The 27,647-nt window shown below is 42.0% G+C and overlaps 1 protein-coding gene and 2 long non-coding RNA genes across 6 annotated transcripts in view; 2 read left to right on the top strand and 1 right to left on the bottom strand.

Annotated features, from left to right (window-relative positions):
• Gbs-70e (Glycogen binding subunit 70E) overlaps positions 1 to 26,085 on the bottom strand; it is a 33,270-nt gene extending 7,185 nt beyond the window's left edge. For 2 of the 4 annotated variants that reach the window (XM_076439068.1, XM_076439070.1), the window contains exons 1-4: positions 24,744 to 26,085; positions 7,715 to 7,969; positions 6,920 to 7,432; positions 5,482 to 6,102 (exon numbers count right to left, since the gene is read on the bottom strand). In XM_076439068.1, the coding sequence (XP_076295183.1) occupies positions 5,926 to 6,102; positions 6,920 to 7,432; positions 7,715 to 7,963 (939 nt within the window). In that variant the 5' untranslated portion in view covers positions 7,964 to 7,969; positions 24,744 to 26,085 and the 3' untranslated portion in view covers positions 5,482 to 5,925. Of the gene's footprint in view, positions 1 to 5,481; positions 6,103 to 6,792; positions 7,433 to 7,714; positions 7,970 to 15,028; positions 19,382 to 24,743 lie in introns of those variants that run through there. The other 2 variants (XM_076439069.1, XM_076439071.1) reach the window with 2 other exon arrangements.
• LOC143216219 (uncharacterized) lies at positions 9,492 to 13,151 on the top strand. The gene is made up of 2 exons (XR_013010526.1): positions 9,492 to 9,631; positions 10,450 to 13,151. It is a non-coding gene; the product is annotated as an uncharacterized LOC143216219 (long non-coding RNA).
• Positions 23,217 to 24,693, top strand: LOC143216222 (uncharacterized). Its single transcript, XR_013010527.1, has 2 exons — positions 23,217 to 23,994; positions 24,072 to 24,693. It is a non-coding gene; the product is annotated as an uncharacterized LOC143216222 (long non-coding RNA).
• Positions 26,086 to 27,647: the final 1,562 nt, after the last annotated feature.

The following is a 27,647-nucleotide window of genomic DNA, read 5'->3' as shown; positions in this document are numbered from 1 at the left end:
TGGCGAGATTACTCGGTCAGCCCACACGTCTAGACGCCTTAAAGTTTTTGCAATGTTCCCGAGGCGTGGTATGTCACGACTGTAACGCGGCGAGATGCGATATATACGATCCTGCAACACCACTTTTCACAACCACGCCTCGACCGGTATGCGCGAACTGTACACCGTCGATTCTACCCTATATGCATCGCGGCACGGCCACTTCCGAGTCGGGATCCATAGATCCTTCGACGCACTTCGGTATTCAGCAAATCCGACTATGTACTCGGCTTGCGAGAAACAATTTCAATTGCCAGCTGTTTAATTCGATCAAACGAGGAGGAAAAAGTGTCTTCGAAAATATGTTGATGAGAGAATTGTTCCTACTGTGCCTGCTTTTTGAACAATAATTTTTTAATCTCTGTAATCTCTACAATCTCTTTGTAATCTCTGTAATTGCGTACGACGCAATATCGCTGCTCCGGAAGTATAATGACGCAAGTGTAAAATGTTTTCCTTACTCTTGTTACGACAGAAGTGTAGAATTTCTGATGCATTTTCAGAAGAACAATGACGTATTTACATGGTACTGGTTACTGTGAGAGGCTGGTATTTATTGTTTTATAAATTGAAATAACTTAAAAGTTGCAATAATAACCCACAATGTCTATAAACTGCTCTCACAGAAGAATTAAACCGAATCTATAGGCCATTCTATTAAGACAAATTGGAATTATTTTTCTTTTGCTCGTCCTGTAAAATTTCAATTTTTGCAGTTGTGTCAATATACTTCCGGAGCAGCGATATAATCTCGATGAAGATTGAGATCGCTCAAGTAAAATAGAAATGAATGAATCGAACGAGCAGCGAGAGCATCACGACAGCGCCGCGTCCGTGGAAGTTAATCAAAGACGACGCGACGGTGACACAACACCAATCCCCGAGTCACCTGTTGCAGCTTTTAAGCAGGTGCAAGCATTGGCGCCACCGAGTAAGCCGATTTAACAATATCTCGAAGTGGGTTAATGCGTGCGGACAGGGTCGTTTCGTAAGCTTTTTCCTTTTTATTTCCCGGACGGACATCGGAGCCAAGTGGGACCGTGGATCCGGCTCTGTTTTGTTTAGACAAAGTCCGCGATGTCGGTTCGTACACGTGGTTACGTAGCATGAATCGACGAGGTATTTTCAATGCTCGGTCCAGATCGTGCGAATACACACGCGTGCCGGGAAAAGCGTTTCGCGTTCATGTCTGTCGGGTTTTCTGGCAGTCGGCCAAGGATGGCCGCACAGTTCATTCTTTCGACCATGAATTCGCCTATGAAGCGATCTGTAAAGCGCTCAAGGCACTTGGAAATCATCGTCCCTGTCAAAACGATCGAGCGATCGTGCGAACGGGCACCGTGCCACTTCCGCCACGCGCGATCTTTAACGATTGCTCGAGGGGTCCCGATGATGACCATTTAAACATCCCATTTTGCAATTATTTATTTGCCTCCTGGTACGGTACATTCATTTTTAGATCGCCGGTGCTTTTTGTTTATTTAGATCTGAATTTTTAACCCTTAGCACTCGTGTGGTGTGGCCGAGAAAGTCACCGCTAAAAATTACTGTACCATCATTCAATTACTGCACATTTAAGTATTTTATATAAAATGAATCATTAAAACAAATTAGGAATATGACTTTAATTCGTTGAAAGAAGTCTTATTATCAATTCTTGGCATTGCCAATCATTGTACATTGAAGGGGCCAATAACTATAGGATAATAAGGTGCCAATCATTGCAATGGACATCAGAGAGTCAATCGTTGTACTATTTATTTACCTACTTGTGCAAATCACTCATATTTTTGTATGCAACGAGAATTTCGTAGTCATTACTTGAAGCTGTTAGCATTTTTAATTTGTTTTATCTGTTTGTGTATTTAGAAAAGGCTGCAGTAGAAAGAAAGAAGCCAAAGATCGTATTCGAAATTATTGTTCCACCATGTACATCATATAAAGATCTTCTCTTAAATAAACAAAAATAAATTATTTCGAATTTACACAAGAGTAAGATTCACCACAAAAGGAAGAATTGAATCGGATGACTCATGTGAACCTTAAAATATTTTGCTGTTTTTCTTTGAGCATTATCTTCGTCTCTCAAGTTATTTCTACATATTAAGCTGATGATATTAGTTCAGACGTAAATTATACGTCATGCAGAATTTAAACCTACATGCAGTACAAACTATTTCCATTATTTATCTTTTTTTAGGTAATAATTTCTATTCAGTTCTTCAGTGCCAATAACTGATACATGTTGTGCCAATAACTATACCAAGTGTGCCAATTACTGTACAAAATGTGCCAATGACTGTACCAAATGTGCCAATGACTGTACTATTTGTCTTACGATTGTTATTCAATGAATATATTTTATAATAAAAGATTTACGACTCCAAAAACTGTTTGATTTTGTAGAAAAATATATATCAGCTTATAATAATAGCAAGTTATAATAATAAGCTCGTTTAAACATTACAAAAAAAGATAAAAAGATTTTTACGGTGCCAATCATTGTACAGTTTACCCTATGTACAATGGAATTATTCTATGTCGGAAGAAATGTTTAATTTCCGCGGGACTGTGCATCTTTACGTGACGAATTTTTTAGTTGGAAAAGTTAGTGACTCGAATAGACGTAGAACAGAAATAGTGTACCCTTGCCATTACTCGAATATGCTTCGAACTCTATTAATACTGATACACGTATAAAGCGAGAATTATTTTGGCGATGCTTTCAACAATGATTGTGTAACATCGACACTACTTGAAGATCGTTAACGTGCTTCAGTAGAAGATTATTTAATGAAGTGATTCACTTACGTGCACAGCGGAACAAAAGCCAATTGGAATTCCAATGTTACTTCTAGTGTTACATCGAAGACGTGCATTGAAATGCGAAATATTTTTTATCCAACGAGTACGTGAAAAATTAGAAGAAACTGGTTCGCCGTTCTACCTCCTCGAGAAACGGTATATGAAACTGCGAGCTTAGGAAGATCGCCGAGCCTCCAGGAATTGGTAATTGAATAGCAGAAAATTGATGGCCGTTTGAAACACTGGACGGAGCAATAAATTTGTCAAACTGTTTCAAAGCGAACAGTGGAAAGTTCCTCGATAGTAATACATCTCCGATCGAGTCCACGTGACCTGAAAGAAGTTCGTTCGCACCCGTCGGAGACTGGCGTCTCGTTGGTACGAATTTATAACGTAAAGGTGATCTCACAGTTGCTTGGCCACTTCCTACTTGAACCGAAATCCCAATGATCATTATTCATCAAGGCTAGTTGATAAAATCACACAGCCAGCGTCGAGCAAGCTGTGACCTGACAACTATCGAGACGATTATTATCGAAGAACGTCGGAGCATCTAAACTATTGTTATAAAATTAGCAAAGGGTGAATCACAGTCTGCCTCGAGCAAGTTGTCACTCGAGACAAATCGAGGAATGCTAGGTATCTAAAATTCTCTATTACAAAATACCGTCGCGATTCCACTGATCCCTTAATCCGAGTATTTGCATTAAACCTATTCGGCCAACTGTCCGTATGGACGGATTTGAAAACAAACGATAACGATCCCACTTATCTGATAATCTAAGCGCTGTGTAATTAACGCTGTCGCCGCGGCCATAACCGCGCGTTTCGGATCGGCAGGAATAGGACAGGGAGTTGTTCAATCTGTTTAATTTAGACTATATAATATTCTAAATTAAATCCAGGATTAAACCAGCTCCATTTTTCAGGATCAACAAGTAGCTCAATTTTGACGACGTGGATTTATTCGTCAAAGCTGACGACCTGTATCTCGGCAACCGACTTGACATAATCAAAAAATCCAAGCACCATTCGATGCAGTGGTTTATACACAACGAATCAGCCCCAGTGGTAGAAGGCTGACTATTTTTTTTTCGAGCATTCGAGCCAGTTCTTCCAGAAACGGTACCACGTGGCGAGGGAGCAGGAACGAAAGGGGAGAGAATGAGTTTATCTTGTCACGCGTGGTAACAACCTTTAGTTAAGGCGATTAGAGTCAGACGACTCGTCGGTCGCGGCTGTTATCGTGGTGCCACGGCAGATTGTTATTTATAGAGAGAAAGTACAGGCCGCCTTGCTCCGAGACTCGCATCAAGAAAAGGTACCCGTCCGAGGCGCCGCCGTCGCCGATTCCTCCCGAGATTTCGTCGCGATTTTGGCTTTCTAGCCGTCAAGAAAGCGAACGAGAGGAAAAACCGCGACGCGACCGGAATCGCGAAATCGGATTTAGCAACCTCGAGGTTCGCCGAGGCCTCCACACGGCCTCCCTTGCTCTCTCGTCCTTCGTCCCACCATCGAGAGAACCGAGGACGTCGTCGCGAAAAGGATCGTATCTCGCATCTAAATTTCTTCGAGGCGAATTCTGCGTTGGGCAATCGCCGTGGCCGAAATTTTGCTAGCAATTCGATCAGTGCGAAAGTGTACCGACAGATCATCTTCCGAAAAATTGTATAACAACTGCAAGCACAAGCGCATAAAAAAATTTTGCGGTTTTTCTTGGCAGTCTACTCATTATTTCATAACTATTCATCTCCCGATATTTTTGACTAGCTGTCTCGAATGGCGTGATGCCAAGGATAGATTGTTATCAAAATTATGATCTGTATGGAACGGAAATAAGGTAAAGGACACACCACATGTCGATCACCTGGAATAACTAGCGAGCCTTCGGTCTCAGGATCCCTATTTGGCCAGGTGAAAGACTAGTAACGTGAGCGTTCGTTAACCCGGTAACGCAATTCTAATAAAATTGCAATACGACATTTCTGCTTCTGTAAGAATCCGAAAATAAGCCGATTTCACGAAGAAATTTTATGAATATTGAGAGACGATGGCTTTCTACAAACTGATGCAACCTCTCTGATCGAGCAGAGCAAACAAGAAGACCGCGAAGTTGAACACGCACGACGAATTAACTCGTCGCTACCAGTTGCTGTTCTAGAAAGCAGCGACAGGAAGGTACACGGCACGGGAAAATAGGTTCGACGACGATGGAGCGTTTGAAGATCGAAAAAGCGACGCAAACCGGTACGTGGAATGCGTGAAGTTTCGCTACAGCGAACAGACTAGCTGGAGAAAATTTGCATCTCCGGTTGTCGTGCGTTATAATGTTGCACGCAGAACAATTTTAGGGGGCTTTGCTACTCTATATTTATTATTCTATGGTGAGAAACTACCCTTGCAGGGGCTTTCTTATTCTAAAAAATTGAAATTTTGATGTCGTCTAACAAATATTTATGCTAGACGACAGATTGAACATCAACAATTTTTGGACAAAATCTGGAACACGTGGAATGAATAATCTTTCGGGCGCGAATGGTCTCGCAGGTATTTTCCCGAGATGGCCCATCGCGCAACAACGTAAAACATCGTTCTGGCTATAGTATGTCTGCGGTATGTCGAGCAAGATCAACTTACCATAGAAGTAACGCGACCAGTGCCTCCTCTCCGATCCGCGCCGCGCCTTCGAGCTTCGATCGCGTCTCTTTTCCATGATCCGCGTGCGCGAGAGCGTCTCTTCTTGGCTTCTTCTTGTCCGTGTGTATAAAGAACCGAACGGTATATGTACGTGTGTTCCAATGTATGTGTGTATGTGTGTGCAATAAAGTCCCTCTAATTTCAGCTCGGCAGTCTAGTCCGTATCGCTTCTTCCGTTCCCTCGTCGACACTCTCCTCTCCTCTCCTCTGTTCCCGGCGGCGGTTCCCGACGACACACGTTTCATACGACGACCACCGTGTCCCGCGTGTGCCGCAAGGCGTCGCGACGCCTCGTCCCGCGTGATCTACGCCTCGACAATTAACCAAGTAAATTGGAAGAATTCGTACGACTTCGTACATCGTTTCACGGGGACTCCTCGCGGTTCACCAGTACGGCGCGTCGTTCGCCAGGTGGTGCCACGACGCGAACTCGCTCCACGTACGAACGTTCGCCCTGGTCGCGTCCGTGATACGGGGTATGCTGTTCTCGCGCATACCGTTGCTCGGGAAACCGTCGCACTTCGTCGTTAGGATATCGTATCGCTTCGGCGGGGCTCGAGGCTGCAACAGAAACCACAATCGAACCTTAAGAACACTTCCGACAAGCGCACCAAGGCGCCGGTGCACGGTCGGCCGAACGGCCAATCTGGCTGGAAGCAAAATCCTACTCAGATACAGAGTTTTACAGGGTCATTGTGAAGGCTTCGATCTTTCAATTTCTGCGGATTTTAATCTCGCGAAAAAACCATTTTTAGATTTCTGTGTCTACGATACCCGTGTTAAAACAGTTTCATAGGCAAATGACGTTTTGTTTGGATACTTATAGGCATTTAGGAATGTAAACAAATTTTCCAGCTAGATTCGCCATTTGACCCACTGTGCGACGCCCTCGTTATTCGATACTCGAGTTACTCGAGATGTCCGGATTTTAGACATTAGGTTGTACAATAATGCTTCAATACTGAAACGTCACGAACACGTTGCTAGATGTCAGACATTGAAGTCGGACATTACTGTACACGGATAACGAGGGCGCGCGGCTGGGTGGTTTAAAGCAGCCATCGCATAGTTCCCCAACCTTTTGTACCCTTTCTGCGAGAAACATTTCCCAGAGCATTCGTGAGTACAACTTATGGGTTTCGTAGTATACAACTATCTTTTAAGACGTATTCAGGGCTGGGAAGCTACGGTGGCGAACGCTCGCAGAAGCTGGGCAACTAACTGTTTCGGAACATCGACCATCCAACTAACTTTATCGAAGTCCTCAGACGCCTAGTGAAGCTAGCCTTCTGGGCAACTGGGGACCATTGAGAACCTTTCCAAAAAGTCTGAGGGTTGGTACGTCGATAAGACGGTTCTCCTCGTTGTCGTTACACACCTCCAGTTTCTTGCGAACGATAAAGTTCTTCCCCTCGTTGTTGTCCCAGAACTCTTTGCCGTCGGTGCGGTACCTCACGCAGAACTCGACGACGTTCGATTTCAGCGGTAGCGTGAGTCGAAACCGGAAGGTGTCGTAGAGGATCAGTGCTGGCGAACCTGGTTGCTCGACGTAGGTGCAGTAGACGTCCTCGTGCGTCTTCCAGGAGTCGTTGCTCGCCCTGACAACGACCTCCTTGTCGTAGGCCAAGTTCCTCACTTTGACAGTGCCCACCAGACGCTGCTCCGACTCTCTGACGATCACGTTCTCCAGACTGACGTTCCCTTGGTCCAGTTTCCGCCGGAACGCGAGGTAGTCGCTGGCTGGTTGAGGGAATGTCACCTGCCATGGTGATGCTATCTCCGGCTGCTCCTCGCTGTCTATCTTCGAGTGCAGCAGCCTACCTGTCAGGCCGGCTAGGTACGCCGTGCTCCATAATGGCGGCACGTTACTTGGCTCCGACATCACGCGGACCTAAACCAGAGACCGGCGATTTACATACAAGGATTGGCGAGAATTGAGAAGACTACACATGATAGCGAGTTTAAAGAACCTTTATGCGAAATGAAAATTGTGTACTTTTTCTGTGTTATAACTGTTAAAGAATAAGGGAAAGGGTTACCGTTTCTTGCAGTTGACGCCAACAATTTTTATTTTGCATAAATAAGTCCAGCATTGAACTTGGATGAATTTGGAAGATCGTCAAGATGCTGTGACAATGATTGGTAGGTGATTGAATGACTGTGCGAGTTGTACCTGAGTAAGAGGACGACCACGGTCGTCAGCGAACACCACCCTCTTCTTCTGTTTGTTGTGGCCATCGTTGCTGCTGCGGAGATTGTTTATCGCTAGGGAACCAGATGATAGACAGGGTCTTATCCTAGGTGGCACCGACCTGCTGGTAATCGACGGTGCCGTTACTACTAAAGGGCTGTACAGCAGCGAACTGTACACTGGCGGACTATGCCCCAGAAGCAGCTCGGCGGGCATCGCTATGGAACACATTTAGATCTGGAACACACAAGATAATTGCCTTGGTAATTAGATTTCTTCTACATTACATCCGAAACAAAACTGTTCGCTGAAAGGTTTTTTATCAAAGTTTCAGATCATCGCCGGTTGGTGATGTACTAAAAGCACTGGCACGTTTATTATCAACTTAGGCGTAATACCCGAGACGAAAATAACACATACGACAGAGAACGGCGTTGTTCTTTCACACTTGTACAGATCGCACAGGTAATTTATTGATCATCAGGACTCGAACCACGGTTCCGAACAGACTTAAAGCACCGAGGAAACTGGAATTGGCGCCAGTCGAACGGTTCGCCGCCGCGACCACTTAATAACTATGAATACCAGGAGTCCGCGTAGTTGCCAAAAATTTCGTCGACGGAAACGTGGGAACAGGGCCGACCACGTGAGACGCACTGACTAACTCGAACGCGTCGACTGACACGTCGGCTCGCAAATATTTACGGGTCGAAGAAAGAGTATGACGTGCAAAGGTTTACGTGCGTAAAGAGAACTAAGTCCGTCTTATAGATTTCAATGAAATTTTATCTGCCGGTTGCAGAATGGGCTGACTCAGTCTGTTGACCGACTTGTTTGCTAGCGTAGATAGTCCAGGTATATTTCTCCGAGTAAATAGAACTAGATATACCTGTCTGGCCGACGCGACGCTACGGTGCAACGACATCACGTGCACACGTCGTTGCACGATTCGACAGAAGCGAAACAACCACCGAAATAAACATCAAAGTTGCCGGCTGTTCGGAGCAAATGGCACGTGTGGCATTATGAGAATGACAAGATCAAATTCTTCGATACTTTTATACGTGCTCGAATTAATCTATCAATTCGATTCGTGTCGATTCGAAATCGATGAAGTCCGGAGGTCATAGCAAACTCTGGTAACCGACGGGAAAGGCTTCAGGCTTCAAAATGAAGGTAATCACCGATAGTAAATACTAATTGACGAACAATCGTCAAAAGAAGGGTCTTCAAGAGTTAGCGTGGGGTCACTAGAGTATAGTAAACTTGTTAAGACCCTTGTCGGCTACCGGTGACCGAAGGGTTCCAGCGAAACTCGGAATTTACGGCGCAATAAAACTACACAGCCAATGAAGATGAATTGCCGGAATGAGATGCAAATTGATGTAAAACGACGCGAAGAAGGGGCTCCTAAAATCACTGTGGGGTCAAGAGACGACAATCAACTGTCCGCGAACACCGCGTCGGTCGCCGGTGACCGACGGCAACGAATTCGCAGGAGGACTCGCAATTTCCGGCGGCGTTGGAAGCGAATCGTACGAAGAAAATTGTTTTGTCGTTTAAGGTGTTAACTGCTCGACGGATAACCTACAACGGAGAAGTTGGACACGCTGTTCTATCACGGTGGCAGTCTTCTACGTGTCGGAATAGGTCCCAACTGTAGTCATGTTACGGCCGGAGTAGAATTACTGACTCTTAACTATGGCGATGGTCTCTTCTCCCGTCCCGCGAGACTCGTTCGCAAAACTAGACACGGCACATGTACCAGACCGGAACCGACTGCGAACACACCTTTAAGTACGCGGCTATCCGGTGTATGTCATGCAGTATACACTTGTATGCATACATACACGTATACGTGTACACAGTTATTGTACACAGGCATGAATCGACCGACTGGTATGTATCGCGAATTCGATGTGTTTCGGGTTTCATGCGACTTGAATGTGTTTGACCGGTCATTTCTATTCCACGGTCCCCACTACCTGGATCGATGGGACGTCAACACAAAACAGTGAAAAAGCCATCGGGTTATCGCGAAAGTGAAATAGATAGTCGCTGCATTTTCGTAAACAGGATTGTTGTCACTATTTGTCGGCGCTAGTTTTATCGGAAAATTGCTCTGTCCCCTCTGACCAATGCAATTTTAACCTCTTGCCGTGACATTTATAAATAGAATTATTTCAATCAAAACGAATGCGTAACATTTGTATTTGTCAGACTTCGTTTAAAGTCTTCATCACGAGTGTAACGAGTTAAAATACGGCAAGCGATCCCTTTTGGGGACGTATGTCGACAGCTTGACGACTTCAGAATTGTACATCCAATGTCTGAAGCTGCCAATTTATAATTTCGTCATGTACATTAGAAAAGACCAGTACACATTGCTACACTCTGCAGCGACGAAGATGAATTCGCGACATCACCGCGAATTAGGTATTCGCTACGTTCGAGGTTATCCTCGAGGTACGCCGCTCGTAAATCAGTTCTTTTCGCACGAGCCTCAGGAAAAGTTTTTATTCAGGGAATCGTGTAGTCGCCACTATAAATAACTTATCAATTGTTCGCACTGAGACACGCTTTAAGCGCCGGAAGAAAAGTGGATTTGTTTCTTCATTCGCATCGCTCGCATAAGAACCTCGCTGCGCAAACAATTTACCACATAATTAGAACCCACCGAGATTACTTCGACTTATAAAAATATATATGTTGAACAGGGTCAACGGGGCATCTTGGACAGCAAAAAAAAAAAGGAAATTGTGGACTTCAAGCTCGTGCCAAGTACGATTTTGCTGCGTGATTGGACTTTAGTGCAGAATATTTTTGTGCAGAAGAGAAAATGTCTGGTTCAATTGTAATCGAACAGGAGCCAAATAAAATTGTCTTTTTATCTTCGATCATTTTAACAAGATGAAAAAATAATATATATTTTTAAATTCTTATAATCTTTAAATGAATCAATTCTGGAATAATAAATTAAATGCATAAAGCACCCCCGCGATGGAAAAATATGGCGATCTCGAGATAGTCTGTGACTCGGCCGATGTGAAACATCGTGTAGGGTTAGAGGTCGTGCATAAAACGCTTATGCATAGTTGTTCATTACGTGAACGAGGCGCCAAGGTCGCGACGATCCGCTGAAACGATCAAAAAAGGAAAAGAATCGATTTATCGTAATTTTCTGCAATATTTTTACTCGCGATTTTTTCCCGCGCATCCCTCGGTTTATCTGCGCGACAATTTTGTCCCGTTAACCTCTGAACCTGTCGGAGCTAATAACATCAATAATACTGTTAACAACAATAACAACAACGCGCAAGCTTCGTCTCGATGAATTTTCCGTGATTCAAAACTCCTTCTCGCGGAATCTTGTGCAATAATTGTTTTTCAGCTGATAACCGACCAATTAAAGAAAAAAAAGATGGCGGTTGCATCCTCGCGGTACTGCACTCTGCACGTGAATCGGTATCACGATGTAACGGAATCGAAATTGACCTTTACACGGTGCCGCCGGTCTCGATCGAGGTTACGTGACATCGAAAATCGCTTGCTAACCCTTTCGATCTTCGTATCGAACGTACTCGTCGCGAAAATTCCGTATCTTTCCGTTTAACGACGCGATTGCTTGAGTACGATTCGGGGAAACGAAAATGCGTGTTCGCGGTTTTTCAAATGATTCACTGTAGGGAGTACGAATCAATTCGTTCACCTAATAATTTCAATTAACGATTGTACCAATTTCTTCCAATTTTTCAGTGGATCAGAGTCGTGCAGAATTACAATTGAATTACTCTAGGAATTATAATTACAAAGTAATTGAATTACATTGTACTTCAATCATATTGTAATTTATGATTCAGATCTTCATACAAGGAAATTACAATGTAATTCGTAATTGCAATGGAGTATAATTATAAAATACATTGTAATTAAATTACATTAGTTATTACGTACATTAACGTTGTACAATTACAATGTAATTCGTAATTGCAATGGAGTATAATTATAAAATACATTCTAATTAAATTACATTAGTTATTACGTACATTAACAAAACGTTAATTCGTACATTAATTACGAATTACGATGTAATTAAATTAAAATTGAAAATTGAAGAATAATAAAGTAATAGGTAAGAAGAGGTTGAGAAATCCATGTGAACGTTTCAAACAAGGAATTTATTATTTATAAATTTATAATATCTGAACAGAAATAACTTCTGCGTTACACATTTTTTAAATTTCAAACATAAACATGAAAAGCAGAATAAGGAAACATGTCTCTACTTGACCTAGGTTACCTAATCTAATGAGACTCATTAAACAAACATTTTATATGTAACATAGAAACATATAATATGTATGTGTAAGTAAAATGAAATACATTATCTAATAACAAAAAACTGTAAAAAAGGAACGATTCTAGCTTACCATTAACTAATAATAGGATCACTTTGACTGATTATAGGTGTATTTTAATTATCAGTCAGCTTTAAAATAGTTTTTATGAATACGCTATTTTCAAACATCTTGTCACTAAGGTTGCTTGATTTTGGAACTTCTTCAAAGTTCTGGGCTATAATTTAGAGAGCTGTATTTTAATGATACTGTATTTTAATTATATTGTATCTCAATTATATTGTGTTTCAATTACACATCTGATTAAAATACTTAGTATGTAATTGAATTAATTGAAAGGTTCGAATGATGTAATTCTATTACGACGTAGTTGAATTACTATACAATTGAAATACAATTTAGTTCAATTGCGTAATTGAATTACAATATAATTGAATTAGTACAACTCTGCAGTGAATGCATTCCACTTCTGACTAGTAGACTTGTGAATATTCGGATATAATTTTTAAAAATTCAATGAAATACCGAAAGGGTCAAAGGCTACGATACCAATGTTTGCTATTATGATACATTTCGAGTAATTCTGCGTGTGCCACGGTTATCAATGGTAACACCTGTTGCCATCAAGCTACGTGATACTCGTTTCGCGTGTTTCCTGAACAAGTACCGATAGTAATAAGTCGCAGAAATCCATATCCGGTGATATATCGTGTCTCATCGTATCCTCGATGCGTGTTCCAGTTTCGAAAACGAACAAATAGAAGAACGGATTCCTACGTATTTACAAGCAGACCGTACCAGCTCGTATGAACATAAATATATTCGCATAAGCATTAGTTAGCCCGTAGAAAAATGCACTGGATGCTCGACGACACGCTGCGTCGAGGAATGCGAACGCTGTTGCATATTCACGGGGTGCAATGTTCACACAAAAAGATAGTCGATAATCAATTTCATACAATTTTTGTTCCTCGTAATTATCTCGGCGTGATTAATGGACTGTGGAATTTTATGCGACTATAAATACGTCTCTATTAGGAATTTTATTATGCTTTAGATAAGCATCTTTAAATATGCTATTTTTTATTTTTTTTATTTAAAAATATGCTATTTAATTCTGAAAGTATTTGAACTTGAAATGGCTGGTATATAAATCTGTACAATTTGTGGAAAATAAAAATTGTCTGCATCGATTACAAGAAAACGTAGCTCTATAAAAATTGATTTCTTCAGGTTGTGAATAAAGTATCAGCAACACCAAATTCAATCTGATATGTTGTCATGAACGCATAATTACTTCAGATGAGATTCTAAAATCAAAAATTTCGATGGAAGACAATGAAAAATAGAAATTGTCATTGTCAATTTCAAGGAACCGCAAAGAAATGCCTTTCTTTCTGAGGTTCTTGAGCCGGGTCAGGTATCTAAAGTGCTTCACCGGTCGATATCACGATTTATCGATAGTCAAATAACAAGCCTAGACAGAGCCGTGTAGGAAAACAACGGAACAGTGTTTCGTCTGGTTTCAGGGTTTCAGAGACGGTTCAGTTGTTATCTCGTGTCCCATTCACCGTGATTCACGATTAGTTCGAACACGTATTCATCACGGGGTATAATCCGACCGCGCGCGCGGCGGGTTACGAAACGATCGAAAGATATACAGAGCATATTACCGCGAACGTGATTGCTAATTATCTGGAATACCCAGTGCCGTGGTTATTCTTTATCATCCTGTCTCCCGAATTGCGGAGGGTTTTTTCGTCATCGGTTCCGCTTTCTTTCTGCGTACTTTTCCTCTACGACACGACGTAAATAGCTGCAAAGTTATTTTACGCGGCCGTTACATCATACGACGCGTTTCTCACGCAACGATCTTTTTTTTTTTGTAGACATAATCTCGACACATGATAATTCTTGTATTGGTCAGATTCCGAATTTATATAGGAACGTGCTCCCAACGTTGTATATCTTAGACTACGTCATTTTAGACCGAAATTAGCGTCGGGCGTAACATTGGAAAAGTTTGTGTTTTCTTTAATCGATTATGCACAATGATCTGCAATTATTCGACTGCGGATTTTAAGAAAATAAATGTTCTGCAACTTACAATCAGAGTTGTGCAGAATTACAATTGAATTACCCCAGGAATTATAATTACGGAGTAATTGAATTATGTACATTGTAATTCAGTCGTATTGTAATTTATAATTCAGATCTTCATTCAATTCAATTACAATGTAATTCGCAATTGCAATTGGAGTACAATTATAAAATACTTTCTAATTAAATTGCAATGTAATTCGTAATTGCAATTCGAGTACAATTATAAAATACTTTCTAATTAAATTGCAATGTAATTCGTAATTGCAATTGGAGTATAATTATAAAATACATTGTAATTAAATTACAATGTAATTCGTAATTGCAATTGGAGTACATTTATAAAGTAGCGTTACGTACTATGAAGGAGGACGAGGAATAGAAACTACGGCGCATAGACAGCAAACAAGTATATGAATGAAAAACATAAAAATATATCGCACTTCTTCAAAGTTCTGGGCTATAATTTGGAGAGCTGTATTTTGATTATATTGTATTTCAATTAATTGAAATTAATTGAAAGGTTTGAATTATGTAATTCAATGTGATTGAATTAGCACAACTCTGTTTACAATTAATGTAGATTATTATTCAGAATTATTATTCGTTATAGTCGATAATAAAATATACCAGAAAATGAAGTGTACAATTTTCAGCGAGTTTCATTAACTATTCATATCTGTCCGAGCTATTTATAGCCAACTACAATGGAGGCAACGTCCAAATACTCGTCTCTGTCGAAAGTATGCAGAGAAACGTTGGAAAATGGCAATTCCACGGCCCGGAAAAATGAAGAAAAAAGATTAGGTGTGAACTGATGCTCTCAGATTGCAAATACCTTGTTATGGTGTTGTGCGACTTTCCCGTGGCGAGTTGACTGAATAGCGGGTGCGCGAGTCGGAAAGATTTCCATTGGTATACAAAGCGAGCAATTTGGCGCGACAAGTCGATATCAAAAGTAGATTACAAATGGTCGCGACCCTCGCTAAGTCATGGGAGAAGCATGTTCGCGTTTCGTGACTTGGACGAGAAAATTGCGCAGCCGTCATGCTATTTCGACTGTACTCGCGGTTAAAATTAGCGAGGCGCATCTCTTCTAAACGCTACATACACCGGGACACGTTACGCCCTTGGAACAGATCCAATCGTCTGCCTTCCAAGGGACACGAATGGCCCGACTTTCAAGTGGAAAATCAAAGGACTGGTCACGCGACATTTTTCAACCGGAAAAGCCACTTTGTTTCTTCGGTTGAGGGTGTATCGACCTCGACACTCCAACTTGCAATTTGGAAAATGATTGAATCGCATAAAGAACACGAAACGTCGAATTTCATTTCATCGTTCGAATTAGCCCTTTTCCACAACTAACAAAGTGATCTACCGAGCTCGTCAAAATGACGGATTTCAAATATTTATATATATTTATACACTTTATTCAAGCATCTAACTGAATAAATTCAATCCAATTATATCACTATTAAGGACTATGCATACACCAATCTCGTTTAGGGCTAGGTAGTTCTAGTATTAAGACCATTCACAGCTATTTCCATTAATTTTCTAAACATATTCTTGAACATACTTTTATTATTAAGAGTATTCTTAAAAATATTAAAATAATTCTCTGATTGACGGTGATAAACGAATCCTTCTAATTTCTCATTGAAAAAAGACTTTGATCGTTTGGTCCAGTTTCAGAAAATTGATTACGTCTTAAAAGCTTCGGGATTATTTATGGTCATCGCTAGTGATTAATTTAAAGAGCTAGTAACAAGCGTGCTCGAATGTAATGAACGATGTAGCCGAACGTTCACAGCTGCGAGCTCTAGATTAGGTTAACGACAGCACTTGTTGAACCTCGTTGGAGCATAAACACAATAACGCACTGAGCGTTTTGTGTCAGTCCATTCAGTTACCTAATACGTGATTTTTGTCGGGCTTCGTATCCGATTGTGCGTTGACTTTAATGACAGAATTTTTCAAGGTGAATTATGAATATTGTCTGATAAAAAAAAAGGCATCGTTATTATTCTGATAATTATTATCTGGGCAGGAGACACGGCTTCAACACACGCGGTACAAATCGAAGCTAGCCTGTGGCGTCTAGCTAAACGAACTGCTTAAAATAGCTGTCTGGTGGATCTACGGGAAACTCGATCCACGTTTATCTTTTTCTCCGTGTTTGTCTAGCGTCGCGTTTGGTCTTGGAAATTCGAATAATCCCCACACGGCATGTTCACCGAGAGTTTATATTTTCGGAATATAATTTTCACAGGTGGCCACCCGAACGATATTACGAGTTAGGATTGCGCGTTGATCCAAGGGTGGAGGATGCTGCGAGAGTCCTCGGTTTCATTGAAACAAATGGAAACGAACGCGAAGAACGGACACGTTCGACGAGTATATCGATGATAAAATATTATTTTTAATCCGTGCCAGCGATTACAGTGAATTTATATTGAACGGTCTCTCCCTTATCTAACGAGCGTCGCGACGAAAAACTGGCATATTTCAGCCCGAGCGTTTCAATTATAATGAAATTCTCTTCTATTGTTAATTACTGTCAATCGCGGGGCAACGATAACCAGGGGTCGAACCACGGGTTATTGCAAGTCACGTGCGGAATTAGACTACGACTAATCCGCGAGATAATGAGAAGCCGGCGAAGTGTACACCGAGAGTCCTTGACTTATCATAGACGACAGAAATTTCGTAAAATTCACTAGCCGGAAACGTTCCGTGCCGATAACGCGAGACCAATGATAAATCACCCCGCGTCGCATCGGCTAATTAATTAACAGTTAATTAACGGAATCGGCCGAGAAACAGAGAAGAATCGACAGCGAGAGAGTGAGGGAGGCTCGAAAAACACATACACACGCGTTTCGATAGTGGGCATACTTATAACGGGACGTGACACGTGAGTTCGATATTGTCGGGTGATACACACAACCGAAAATATTATTATCATTATTGTTACTTTTTTCAATCACCGGAACGAAATGCTCTCTTGCTTATAAAATAACAGATAAACACGGCGAACGCCGCCCACATCGCAAAAACGAAGAAACGTTTGTCGCATATCGAAAACAGCAATTTTTACAAAAATTCCATTCATGCTCGAGAAGATGATAATTTATTCCTATCTTCGTAGCATGATTGTAAGAAGGCCTCATTTCTCGTAGAATTGTATAAAACCATTGGGACAACAAATTTTTATTAGGACACCTGCTAAATAAACGGAAAGCAATGGAAACATTTTTTTTAATACTATTAATTATTGTACCTCTCCGTATTTGAAAAGATCGCAGCGATGTATGTCTTGCAGAGAAGGATAATAATCCTTCTATCTGTTCGTAAATGAAAACGTAGCCGACATAACAAATGCATAAAGAAGTCTATTAACGCCGACGGCGAGGTTTATAAATAAATAATGAAATGTTCGCCGTTTGCAGGCGGGTCTCATAGATACTGCCGCGAAAGCTGAGCATTTTCGTCCGAAAATATAACGTGATTGTATTTTATCGAGTGTAGTTGGTAATGCTCACGGATGAATAACATCATCGTCTTAATTCCTGCAGATTTCGATGCACTTCTCGTGACAGCGGCTAATTAAGCGGTCATGCGAGTTTATCGCGTTCTTGCGAATTATGTTCGCGCGCCGGCAGACGCATAGTGGGAGGAAAAGATGTCCAACTAATTCCCGCGTAACGTTTCCAATTAATTTCTTCTTTCTCCGTAAATTTACTAATCAAGTTCGAACAATCAAAACATATTCTACTTTCGACAATATAATCTTCAGTTTCTATTCATTCGCTTCGTCTCACAAACGATAAATAAATATGGAGAATAAATTATTCGTATTGAAAATAAAGTTACAATTAAATGACCAATTTATTTGTACACGTAATAGTACATATTTGCACAGTACCGTCGTAGATCGTTGATGGCACTCTACATTCTTCGGGTCTTTATAATATCGATACGAGTTATGTAAACCGAATTATGTAATCGATCGATAACGGGCAATACGTAAAAAGCACACGTAACGAGAGAGATACACCAGATTAGGGTGGGGGTGCGGGCAGTCACATATTATTCATTTATACATACACGCTGTTATATACATATGTATAAACTACGTGTACGTCTGTATTCGGAGACCTTTTAATGAACCGAGTATCTCGCTCGGAACCTTTGAGCATGCCTGACCTACGATAACGACGGGCTTACAACGCTCTTTTTTCGTAGGATCGATGCAATTAGAAATGATTATGATTGAATAATATATTATTAACTCGTGTAATCGCGTCGTTATCAAAATATTTTGCGAACGAGGACATCGTATCGACACGATTGAACTTTTTCGTTCATATCGAGCAACTTGTATGAGGTTATGCTGGTTTTTCAAAAAATCGATCATTCTTTGTTTTGCCTTCTCGCGTGAGTTAACATTTTTTAAATTAAAGGCCGAAAAACATTAAAAGATCGGTTACGTGACTTCAAGGTGCCGTCTCTATCAGAAAATACAATGAGAACAATGTACGCAGTTGAAATATCTATAAACGTATCTGCAAAATCCGAATGCAAGAGGTTCGGTAGTTTCTCCGAAAAAGTTCTTACAAAACCGCGCGACAGCGGCCTCGAAAAATCAGAATACAAACGATCGGCAAATTACCAGAGGACTGCTTCCTCGGAAAGGCGATGTGCCCGGCGGTAAAGCAAACTTGTGAACGGTAGGAAATATTCCACTATTGACAAAATCCCTAGAGAACCGGTTCCCGTTTACCCGAAAGAAGGATATACACACAAGTGCTGCCGCTAGACGAACCGGTTCGCGAAATTTCAATGTTTTCTCGAGCGAGCAGTTTCTATGATGACGATGACCCTGTCGTTTCGTAGGCAGCCTTGGCACCACAGTTATGTGTGTTAATCCTTCGTCCTTCGTCGATGATTTTTAAAAGACACGCACACAATCGATGCATGACCCTGTGTCGCCAATCCGGAAAGTCCGATAAACGAGGTAATCAAACGATAACCGCAATAAAAACAATAGAAGAAAAAAGTCTCTAACCTTAAGGGTAAACTCTTGTGAAAGAAACAAACAAAAGCACACGCGCGCGCGTTGACACCGGAATAAAAAGACCATATCGAGGCCAGGCCAAAGCTAAAAATACGCGCGCGTGCACGAATCCTTTGACTGGCGAAAAAACTCACCGAACCGCTAAAACACGTAGACGCTCGTAAACTTTCTCTCGGCTGACATGTGCGTCGCGTGTGCGTAGACCACGAGCCGGACGCGTGTACGCAACAGGAACATTCTGAAAAATGTTATCTGATAGACAAGACCCGCGCTATTTGCCTTGTGGAAGATTAGTCGACATCTGTTCATCCCGTTTGTTCTAGTTTTTAACTTTCCGTGCGCCAGTTTGTATAAATTCGGTCCATTTTATGCAAAAATTCGTATCCGAGTCGGGGTGCTTCTTTTCTACTTCAAGAACACTCGTGCAATTGAATTTTTCAATTGGATCTCTCTAGGGTTCCCTTGACTTGTCCTAATTCCTCATTATCTCAGCAAATATCTAATCGATTTTCCAGCAGACAGCAGAAACATTTAAAAACGTTGTTGTATTAGTTCCAACTGATTAAAATTGTCAAGAAACGAATAACTGTCTTGAAAAATACAGATTTTATTTTTCATAAAAATTGACTGCAGAGATTCGAAACTACGAAATTTTACGCGATTGTATTTTGTCTTTGTCTCTCGACAATGGTCGAAGTCTATACCCTCTCCATGTAGAAAATGGAACCGGAGTTGGTTTCCGGTGGAAAGGTGTAGGGTTATAGGGCCGCCTAGACTGGTCCAGCGAATTTGTAAATGGCGAGGCACGCGAGGAGGCGTAACACAGTTCTCAGACCGGTATTTTTCAGCGATCAAAGGCGCCACTGAGGTCGGATCCTCAGCTCTGTTATCTCGTCGCGTTTCTGGTTCGAAGCAGCCCGATAACCGACATATCCTTGCCGACAGCCGTACACCCTCCAGCGCGGAATCTTACCGGACAAAGTTTAATCGCCGAAACCATAAAGAAGACGCAACACGTCGCGTAGATCGCGCGAGATGCTTCTGTGTACCCGATAAAGGGAAAACCGTCTCGCGATAAAACTATTCCGCCACAGCGAGCGTGCCCGAGATCTCCGAGCGCTTGTCTAGGGACATAGAATCTTGCGCCGCAGCGTCTAGTTACTTTTTCTCTCTGTCTATTTCTCGATGCGAATTTCACTCGAACCGTTTCCAAGTGAATCCCACAATTTCTGATAGCGTTTTGGAAACTACGCAACAGATCATTATCGATATAATCGTAACAAGAATACTTGCGGTGCTTTATGATCGACCTGGAGTTGTTAACGATCGTGATCTATTCGATCTCCCGTGGAGATAAAGCGAATATTTGACCGCGATAAATTCCTCGCGATTCTCAGAATGTCAGGCGACGAGTGTTTTAACGTTTTATAGCCGTCTCGAGCATCTTGATCGATCGATAATGGTGAAAACACGATGGCGGAGATAGCCACGGTTAATCTCGTCGGGCATAGGAGGCTCTATAACACTATATTTACACGGTCGATAAAGATAGATTGCGTGTTTAGAATATAATTATTCCGAGATACTCTGGAATCTTTGCATGGGCACCGATAGCCTCTTGACTTTCGCTGATTTGTATGTGGAACAATAAGCTATGAGACGCGCTGATACGCAGATAGCCAATGTTAGATAAATCAGGCAACGTGACCGTGCAAGTAAATATGCATTGTGGTAAATAATTTCAACGGATCTTGACCGCGATCATTTTTATCGCGACCACTTTGCTCTCCAATCACAAAGTACCTAAACAGATGCCGTACTTTCCCTTGTGACAAATTTCGGGATACATATCTATTTTCACATTTGAATCGCGGTAAATCTTGACATTTTCTACAGAATTTCGAACGATTTCTCTGTCGGTAGATTTTCTGTATAAAGAGCAGAGCAATTCACTGAACCGGTTGCGGCCCAGTTTCTCATAAGCGGAGCCCTGAGGAGATCTAGGGAGATCCATGTTTACATTTGAATTCCTGGTGACTTTGCTTTAAGAAAGATCGTCGAATACGAGGAGCTCTGCGAAGGGAGCAGTGGGCCAGAAAAGGTTAAGTAATGATGGGCTAAAATAGATTCCGAAGGGCATCACTGATCTACCCCATTCGGACTGGCATTGCGTAATTCCCAGGCTGCTGGGACCGGCGCGGCGCGGCGCGGCGTATTCAAAAGCCGTGACATAACAGCCATTAGTGAGTCACGTGTCGGCGTGGCTGCCGAAACTAAACAGTTCACAACACACGCTTTTTCAAACGGCCCGATGTTATGTAAGCCGACGACGGGGCAACAAACTATCGTTCGGTACGTTCACCGGGACAAATCGCCCGACAATCCTCCGAGTGCACTTGTTCGATGCGGCAGAAATGCATTTCCGGAACATGGTGGATACCATTCCTTATTTGTTCGAATCGGGCAGGAAAACTGACGAACATTCCGACACCTTGCTATTACTAGACTGCGGATTTTATGCACTTATGCAATAGGTGCAGTCTATTACTTAAGCTGGAAATAATACGTTATATTTAGCATTTAGTATTGAATAATCCATTTATTCTTATTATAAATGCATATAATCCGCAGTCTCGTCGTGAATTGCAAATTAATTTCTACATTCTCCTATGTTAATTATTTTTGCGCGACGAGTGCGACAGCGTGAATGAATTTGTACGTTGGACTGTGAATGGGCAAAGACGGAATCGAGAAAAGCGGCTTTTCGCGAAGCTTTCTCCGGAAGTTGCACGCGCAGTCTGTTACGCGTGGGAATTGCACGTGCAAACAATTCGTCGAGTGTGTCGACCAGGTCGAGTAGGCGTCCGCGAAAGACGAGTGACCGGAAAACGCGTACTTGTGCGGAGGCCGGAGAACAAGCGGGCACGCGCACTTAAAAACGAGCAAAATGTATTTTAAGAGAGCAGTCAAGCCGGTTATGAGAAGAAATCTGCCAGGAACAGGCCTCGGACACGACTCATTGGAGACATTACCAGCGTTACTTTGCATGTTACCCTCTGTGCTCGAATGCGCTCCAAAATAAAAGATCGACAAAAATCCTCGACACAGGCTGTTTTCAAGTGGTCGTAACTTATAATCCCCTGCACTCTCGCCATTGTTATCTGCTGCTAGGGTCCCTACATCGATCGCGATAAACCAGCCCAGCGGAAAAAATATATTCCCAAAATCATTTTTTTCAAATTCCTGCTTTTACTGCTTCTTGCTCCATCTGTCAGTTTTTGCGAAACTTTAAAAAATTCGCAGTCTACGATCTACGACCGGTATGCAGAGAATGGATTAGCATGTCTGGTGCATGGAATAATTTACGATATTTTTAGAGTTTTTGTTGAAACGCAAAAAAAAAATACGCAGCTTACGATCTACGATCGATACGAGGTGAAGAAATAATTGATCGCTATTTCTGGAGCATTGAATAATTTATAGCAATATTTTTAGAGGCAGCGTGAAAAAGATCAAGGCGCGCCAAGTCGTCGACGACATTGTAAGTTGGCAATACGTTCGAACTATAAAGATAAACTACTACGCTAATCAACCAGTGAACCGTATACTGGATGTCAGAGCGTTAGAAGGAATCAGTTTTATTACGGTCCGCCGTTAAAAATAACTAGCATCGCCCGTTGGAAGAGCTGGGACACGATCGAGTTGCTAGCAATATTTATTTATTGTTCCCGGTGGTGTGTCGTGAGGTCAGGAGCCCGTTAATCGGTCCGCCGTTCGCATCATTCAAAAGCCACCGAGAGATTAAACAATAACGCTACTAATAACACTCTTCCCGCCCATAAGCATCTAATCGGACGACCGGGAGTCGGTGTTTTCTTTTTCTTTATTCCACGATAAAACGAGCGCTTCGCTGAAACACGTAGATAACCGTGCAAAGCATTGTTGGAATTTTCGTTTCATCCCTTCCGTTCCCCATTTGCATATTTCTTTCGTTCGCGCTGACAGCGCGCGAAAATTCCTCGACGAACTATTCATTCGATCGGAGGTACTTCTCTTCCCCCACTCCTGGCACGTGCTCAATGAAAATTATTACGAATAAATTACCCCTGTTCCGTATTTTCTAACTGGACATTCTCTTCTCTAGGAAATTATACACCAAGAAGTAAGTGCATGGGGTTCAATTGAATTTCTGCTCCGACTCTCCATTGCATTACTTACTACATTAGAATTGATTAAAAACTTTCTTTGCCTCGAAATTATGCACTACACTGTTTGGAAACTAGATGGAAATTATTATATGTAAATAGTTTAAACTTGCACGAGGAGGCGCTGCAGTACTCGAGGGTTGATATACTCATTTCGGTAAAGAAGTCGGTTACAGTTGGTGAAATGATTTCAATGACGGTTATTACTACATATATGCCAGGGCCTTTTTGTCAGGGGTAGCATACGTAGCACGGCATTCGCGACATTCTGTGTGAACGTTATCGCGCGCAGTTTGTTTGTAAACAAAGGGGTCTGCTTCGCGCAGATGATAATACCAGCGTCGGGACTATAAATGAACTTTATCGCGAGTTATAGCTGCATAGTGCTGCAACTAATTGTGTAACCCGTCTCGGTTACATAAGAAATTGTTGCAGATGCGCGACGAATGCGTTCCCTGGGTCGCGTGCACAGATTCCAATGCAGATCGATCGAGGGTTAACATGCGGACGGGGCTAGTGAGTTTTCGAGCTATTTACAAGGAGGTTGCCTGTCATGAATTGCTAGTTTTATCCATTGTTAATCTGCTCTGTAGATGACCGGCTTGCCAACAATTGATCCCGAATGAACATAACAATTAACGAATCGAATCACCAGGATTCAAACGAGGAAATGCAATCTTTCAAATTTTACCATTGGAGTGACAAGCCCGAACAAACATACGATATAAAACATGTAACAATTCTTGAATGAAGTCGGCAGGATTCAAACAAGGAAATTCATTCGATTAATTTGAATATTGGAGTGGCATGAATGAAAAATGTCTGGATTACGAACATATATCAGCAACAATACATCGAATAAAATATAACCCGAACAAAGTCGTTAGAATTCAAACAGGAACATGCGAAAGACCTTTTACATTCGAAGACTGCAATGGCATGAATGAAAAAAGTTCGGCAACAATAAAATTATTCTATTATCTGTCCGATTGCTTTTGTTCTATACTTGGCATAAAAAATCTCGAGCGCCAGCGGTAAGTGAACTTGAAATACTCGTGGACCGTTAAGGGCTAACATTGCAGTGGCATGAATGAAAAAGGTCTGCAGATGGCAAGCACGTATCGGCAACACTGAGCCCAATAAAAATACAACGATATTGCCGAACGAACTCGCCACAATACAAGTCGATATCGAGGAGATAGAAACGACTGATCATGTAGATATTGGCAGTTGTGGTGACGACGAATAAAGCTTTGGTTACTCACGTATTTGTTTGACTCCGGTGAATGGGAAGATGCAATCTCGTGTCACGTTGCTCCGAACGGCACAAACGCTGCCTTACACGGGATGAACTTTGAGATCACCAGTGATTAAGAGAGTCTTCGATCTTCGGGATTTGAGCACTAGAGAATTCCGTGTCGGGGGGTGGTATCGAGCGCGTGCGAAATCATGAAACCGGCGTGCGAGCGTAAAGGATGGACGGGTCTCCTTATTTCGCTCGCGTGGCGGATGAAACGGTTCAGTATATGTATCGCCGACGAGGTTCATCGGCTGTTCATTCTGTCGTCGGTTACGGACACTTACGGACTAGTTTACCGTCGAGTTAGACGCAAGAAGGTTTTAACGAAGTACCCTCTTGGCTAGTCGCCGGCGCGAATCGCCCGATCTGACCTCCTCGTCCGTCCGACTGCGTCTGAGACAGTCTGAGTCTGAGAACACCGGCGCAAGTGTCATCCGACCATACGTCGCCGACAAGCCGGCGCGCGTCCCTCGGCGCATGCGCCGACCGCAGCCTCGTGTGCTTCACGTGATTCCCGGCCGTCGACCAATCGGCGGTCGCCGGGGCCCACGTGGACGCATTCTTAACATGGTGCTGGCGACAAACTCGATTCGCGGGCCAGAAGTTAATAGGAATCGAGAAAAGGGAACGATCGGCCGGTTTTTACCTGAATTTTTAATTACCGATTTCTTCCGTACAACTATCGACACGCGCTGATCACAATGTATGAACGGAGCCGCGCGAAAGTGGCCGCCTTTTCAGCGGTCACTTCCCCGACGCATGCTTTCATGCGAATAATAAAATAAACACGTCATTAGGCATTGTCATCTTGATAAAAATTATATGATAATTCTGAGTTACGAGGGACAACGGGTGTTCCAGTTTTCTTCCAAACTTCGCGTCCCATAAATAGAAGCATGTTGTGTAAACATTGGATCTCGGATGCCTGAACCAACCCCTTGCTATTTTAATTCCTTCGCGGCAATTATGATTGGGTCTTCTTTATCTTTGGTAGATTTGTAATAGAAAAGAAATAGCGGAGACGAGTGACATTCGTGTCGTTGGTAAATTCCGTTTGAAATCGCGAGTCTACTCATCGTTATTGTAGTGTAATATGTTGGGGATATCTGCGGACTCTAATGCGATAGATTCTATTTTCTGTAGACGGTCAGTTCTGCATTTATAATTGCGGATAACATTTAGAATTGTATGATAAACCGACGGTCTATTCTTGCGTGGTACCGAATAAGAAAATAATCCACAATCGCTCCCTATGTTCGGCACGACTTATTTTTAATACAGTATTTGATAGTCTGTATTTGTATATTTCTCTTTATTCTTATAGTGTACGCTAAAAACTGGGACACCCTGTATGAACGGCGACAATCTTCGAAGATTTTAAGCCACGATCGGATCGATCATTTCTGTCGTTTGTAGAATTACGGGTGCGTAACAGCTTTACTCAAGGATAATGAAAGAACAGTACAAGATGTCATTCAAGTACAGTGTACTGTTTATTTGCAAGTATCCCGAGTAAATCGACTGATTCGAAGTAAAGGAAGACCTGGATTGAAAATCACAACAGGGATGCGTCAACACAAGTAATTATTAATCACATTAACGACAGGACCAAGCCCCCAGGATTTTGCTCTTTCGATAGCCCTGTACACAAGCAACCGTAAATCATGGAACGAAGTGGAACGTTAAAGAAACAGACGGGCTAATTTATAATGTTTGTCGCCGAATCCGAAAATTACGTTTATCGGTGGTTTATATATGAACCGGTTGCGCCATAAAAGTAACGTTTGGCTGATAAGAATTTGTAAACAGTACGAGTTGCTCTACGATCGTCGGTCATTCAAAGAAATTCGGTTTACTCTTTGTAGCTTATTGCTGGTGCGGAGGTGCGGGCGGGATAGAAACACAGGTACAAACGAGTACTCGCCAGGTAACACGAGACGCCGCCATGTTCCCTCAAGGCGAAGATGTCTATTATATTCTAGCGTGCTCCGTTAAGTCCATTGTCACACGAAAGATTACAAATACCTAAAACTTGATACCCTCCCATTCGTCGAGGGGGAGGAGAACGTGAAGGCATCGTCGCATGAAGGACAATGTCCACTCAATTAAATTTTTTAGCCTGTTGTGTATCGTTCGAACAAACAAACTTGTACCGGACCGTTCTGCCGCGCGTATCCGTATCGTTATCGCACAATTTATTGGAACAACGATTTTTACGAGAGAAATTAATCGCAAGGCGAGGAGACGACAAAATAAAGTTTAAAGATCGGACGTAACGATAAAAAGAATTTCTTTTTTCCTCTCTTCTTATTCTTCTTTCAATCAGTCAATTTTTTTTTCGTCTTCTTACAGTTAAATCATAATGATTGAACACGCTCGATTGACTGTCTCGGCTTTAAATGCAACCAACGCCAGGACAGATCTTTTTTGTGTTCTCGTCTGTGTTAGTTCATTTTGGTTCGCTTTTTCTTTTCTCTCTATCTTCAGTGTGTGTATGTGTGTGTGTGTGTGTGTATTTTCGTGTGTGACGGAATTGAACGAATGTCGGATTTTTGTTGCATCATCTTGAGCACTCGCTTAACGAACACATACTTGATATATACACCCATAAATAAAACCGCCACCTAAATAATTATGGGAGTGCGCCGAGATAATATTTGAAAACCATTCGTTTCCCTCGGACACTCGTACAATTATGTAGTCGCATACTCTTCTTTCTATTCGTTTCTTTTTTTTCTCTTGTTGATTGAGTTATTAGTGGCTTCATTGCCCGATGTATACGCATATAAACAATAAAACGCCGCGAATCGTTCGAAGCAATATTACTTCTGTTATATTTTTTTTCTTTTTTCGAAACATCGCGCTTCAG

This window comes from Lasioglossum baleicum, chromosome 15 (assembly GCF_051020765.1).
Source record: "Lasioglossum baleicum chromosome 15, iyLasBale1, whole genome shotgun sequence".
NCBI classification, from domain to species: Eukaryota; Metazoa; Arthropoda; class Insecta; order Hymenoptera; family Halictidae; genus Lasioglossum; species Lasioglossum baleicum.
Note: the sequence above shows the minus strand (reverse complement) of the source record. Positions and strands in the feature narration are given on the sequence as shown.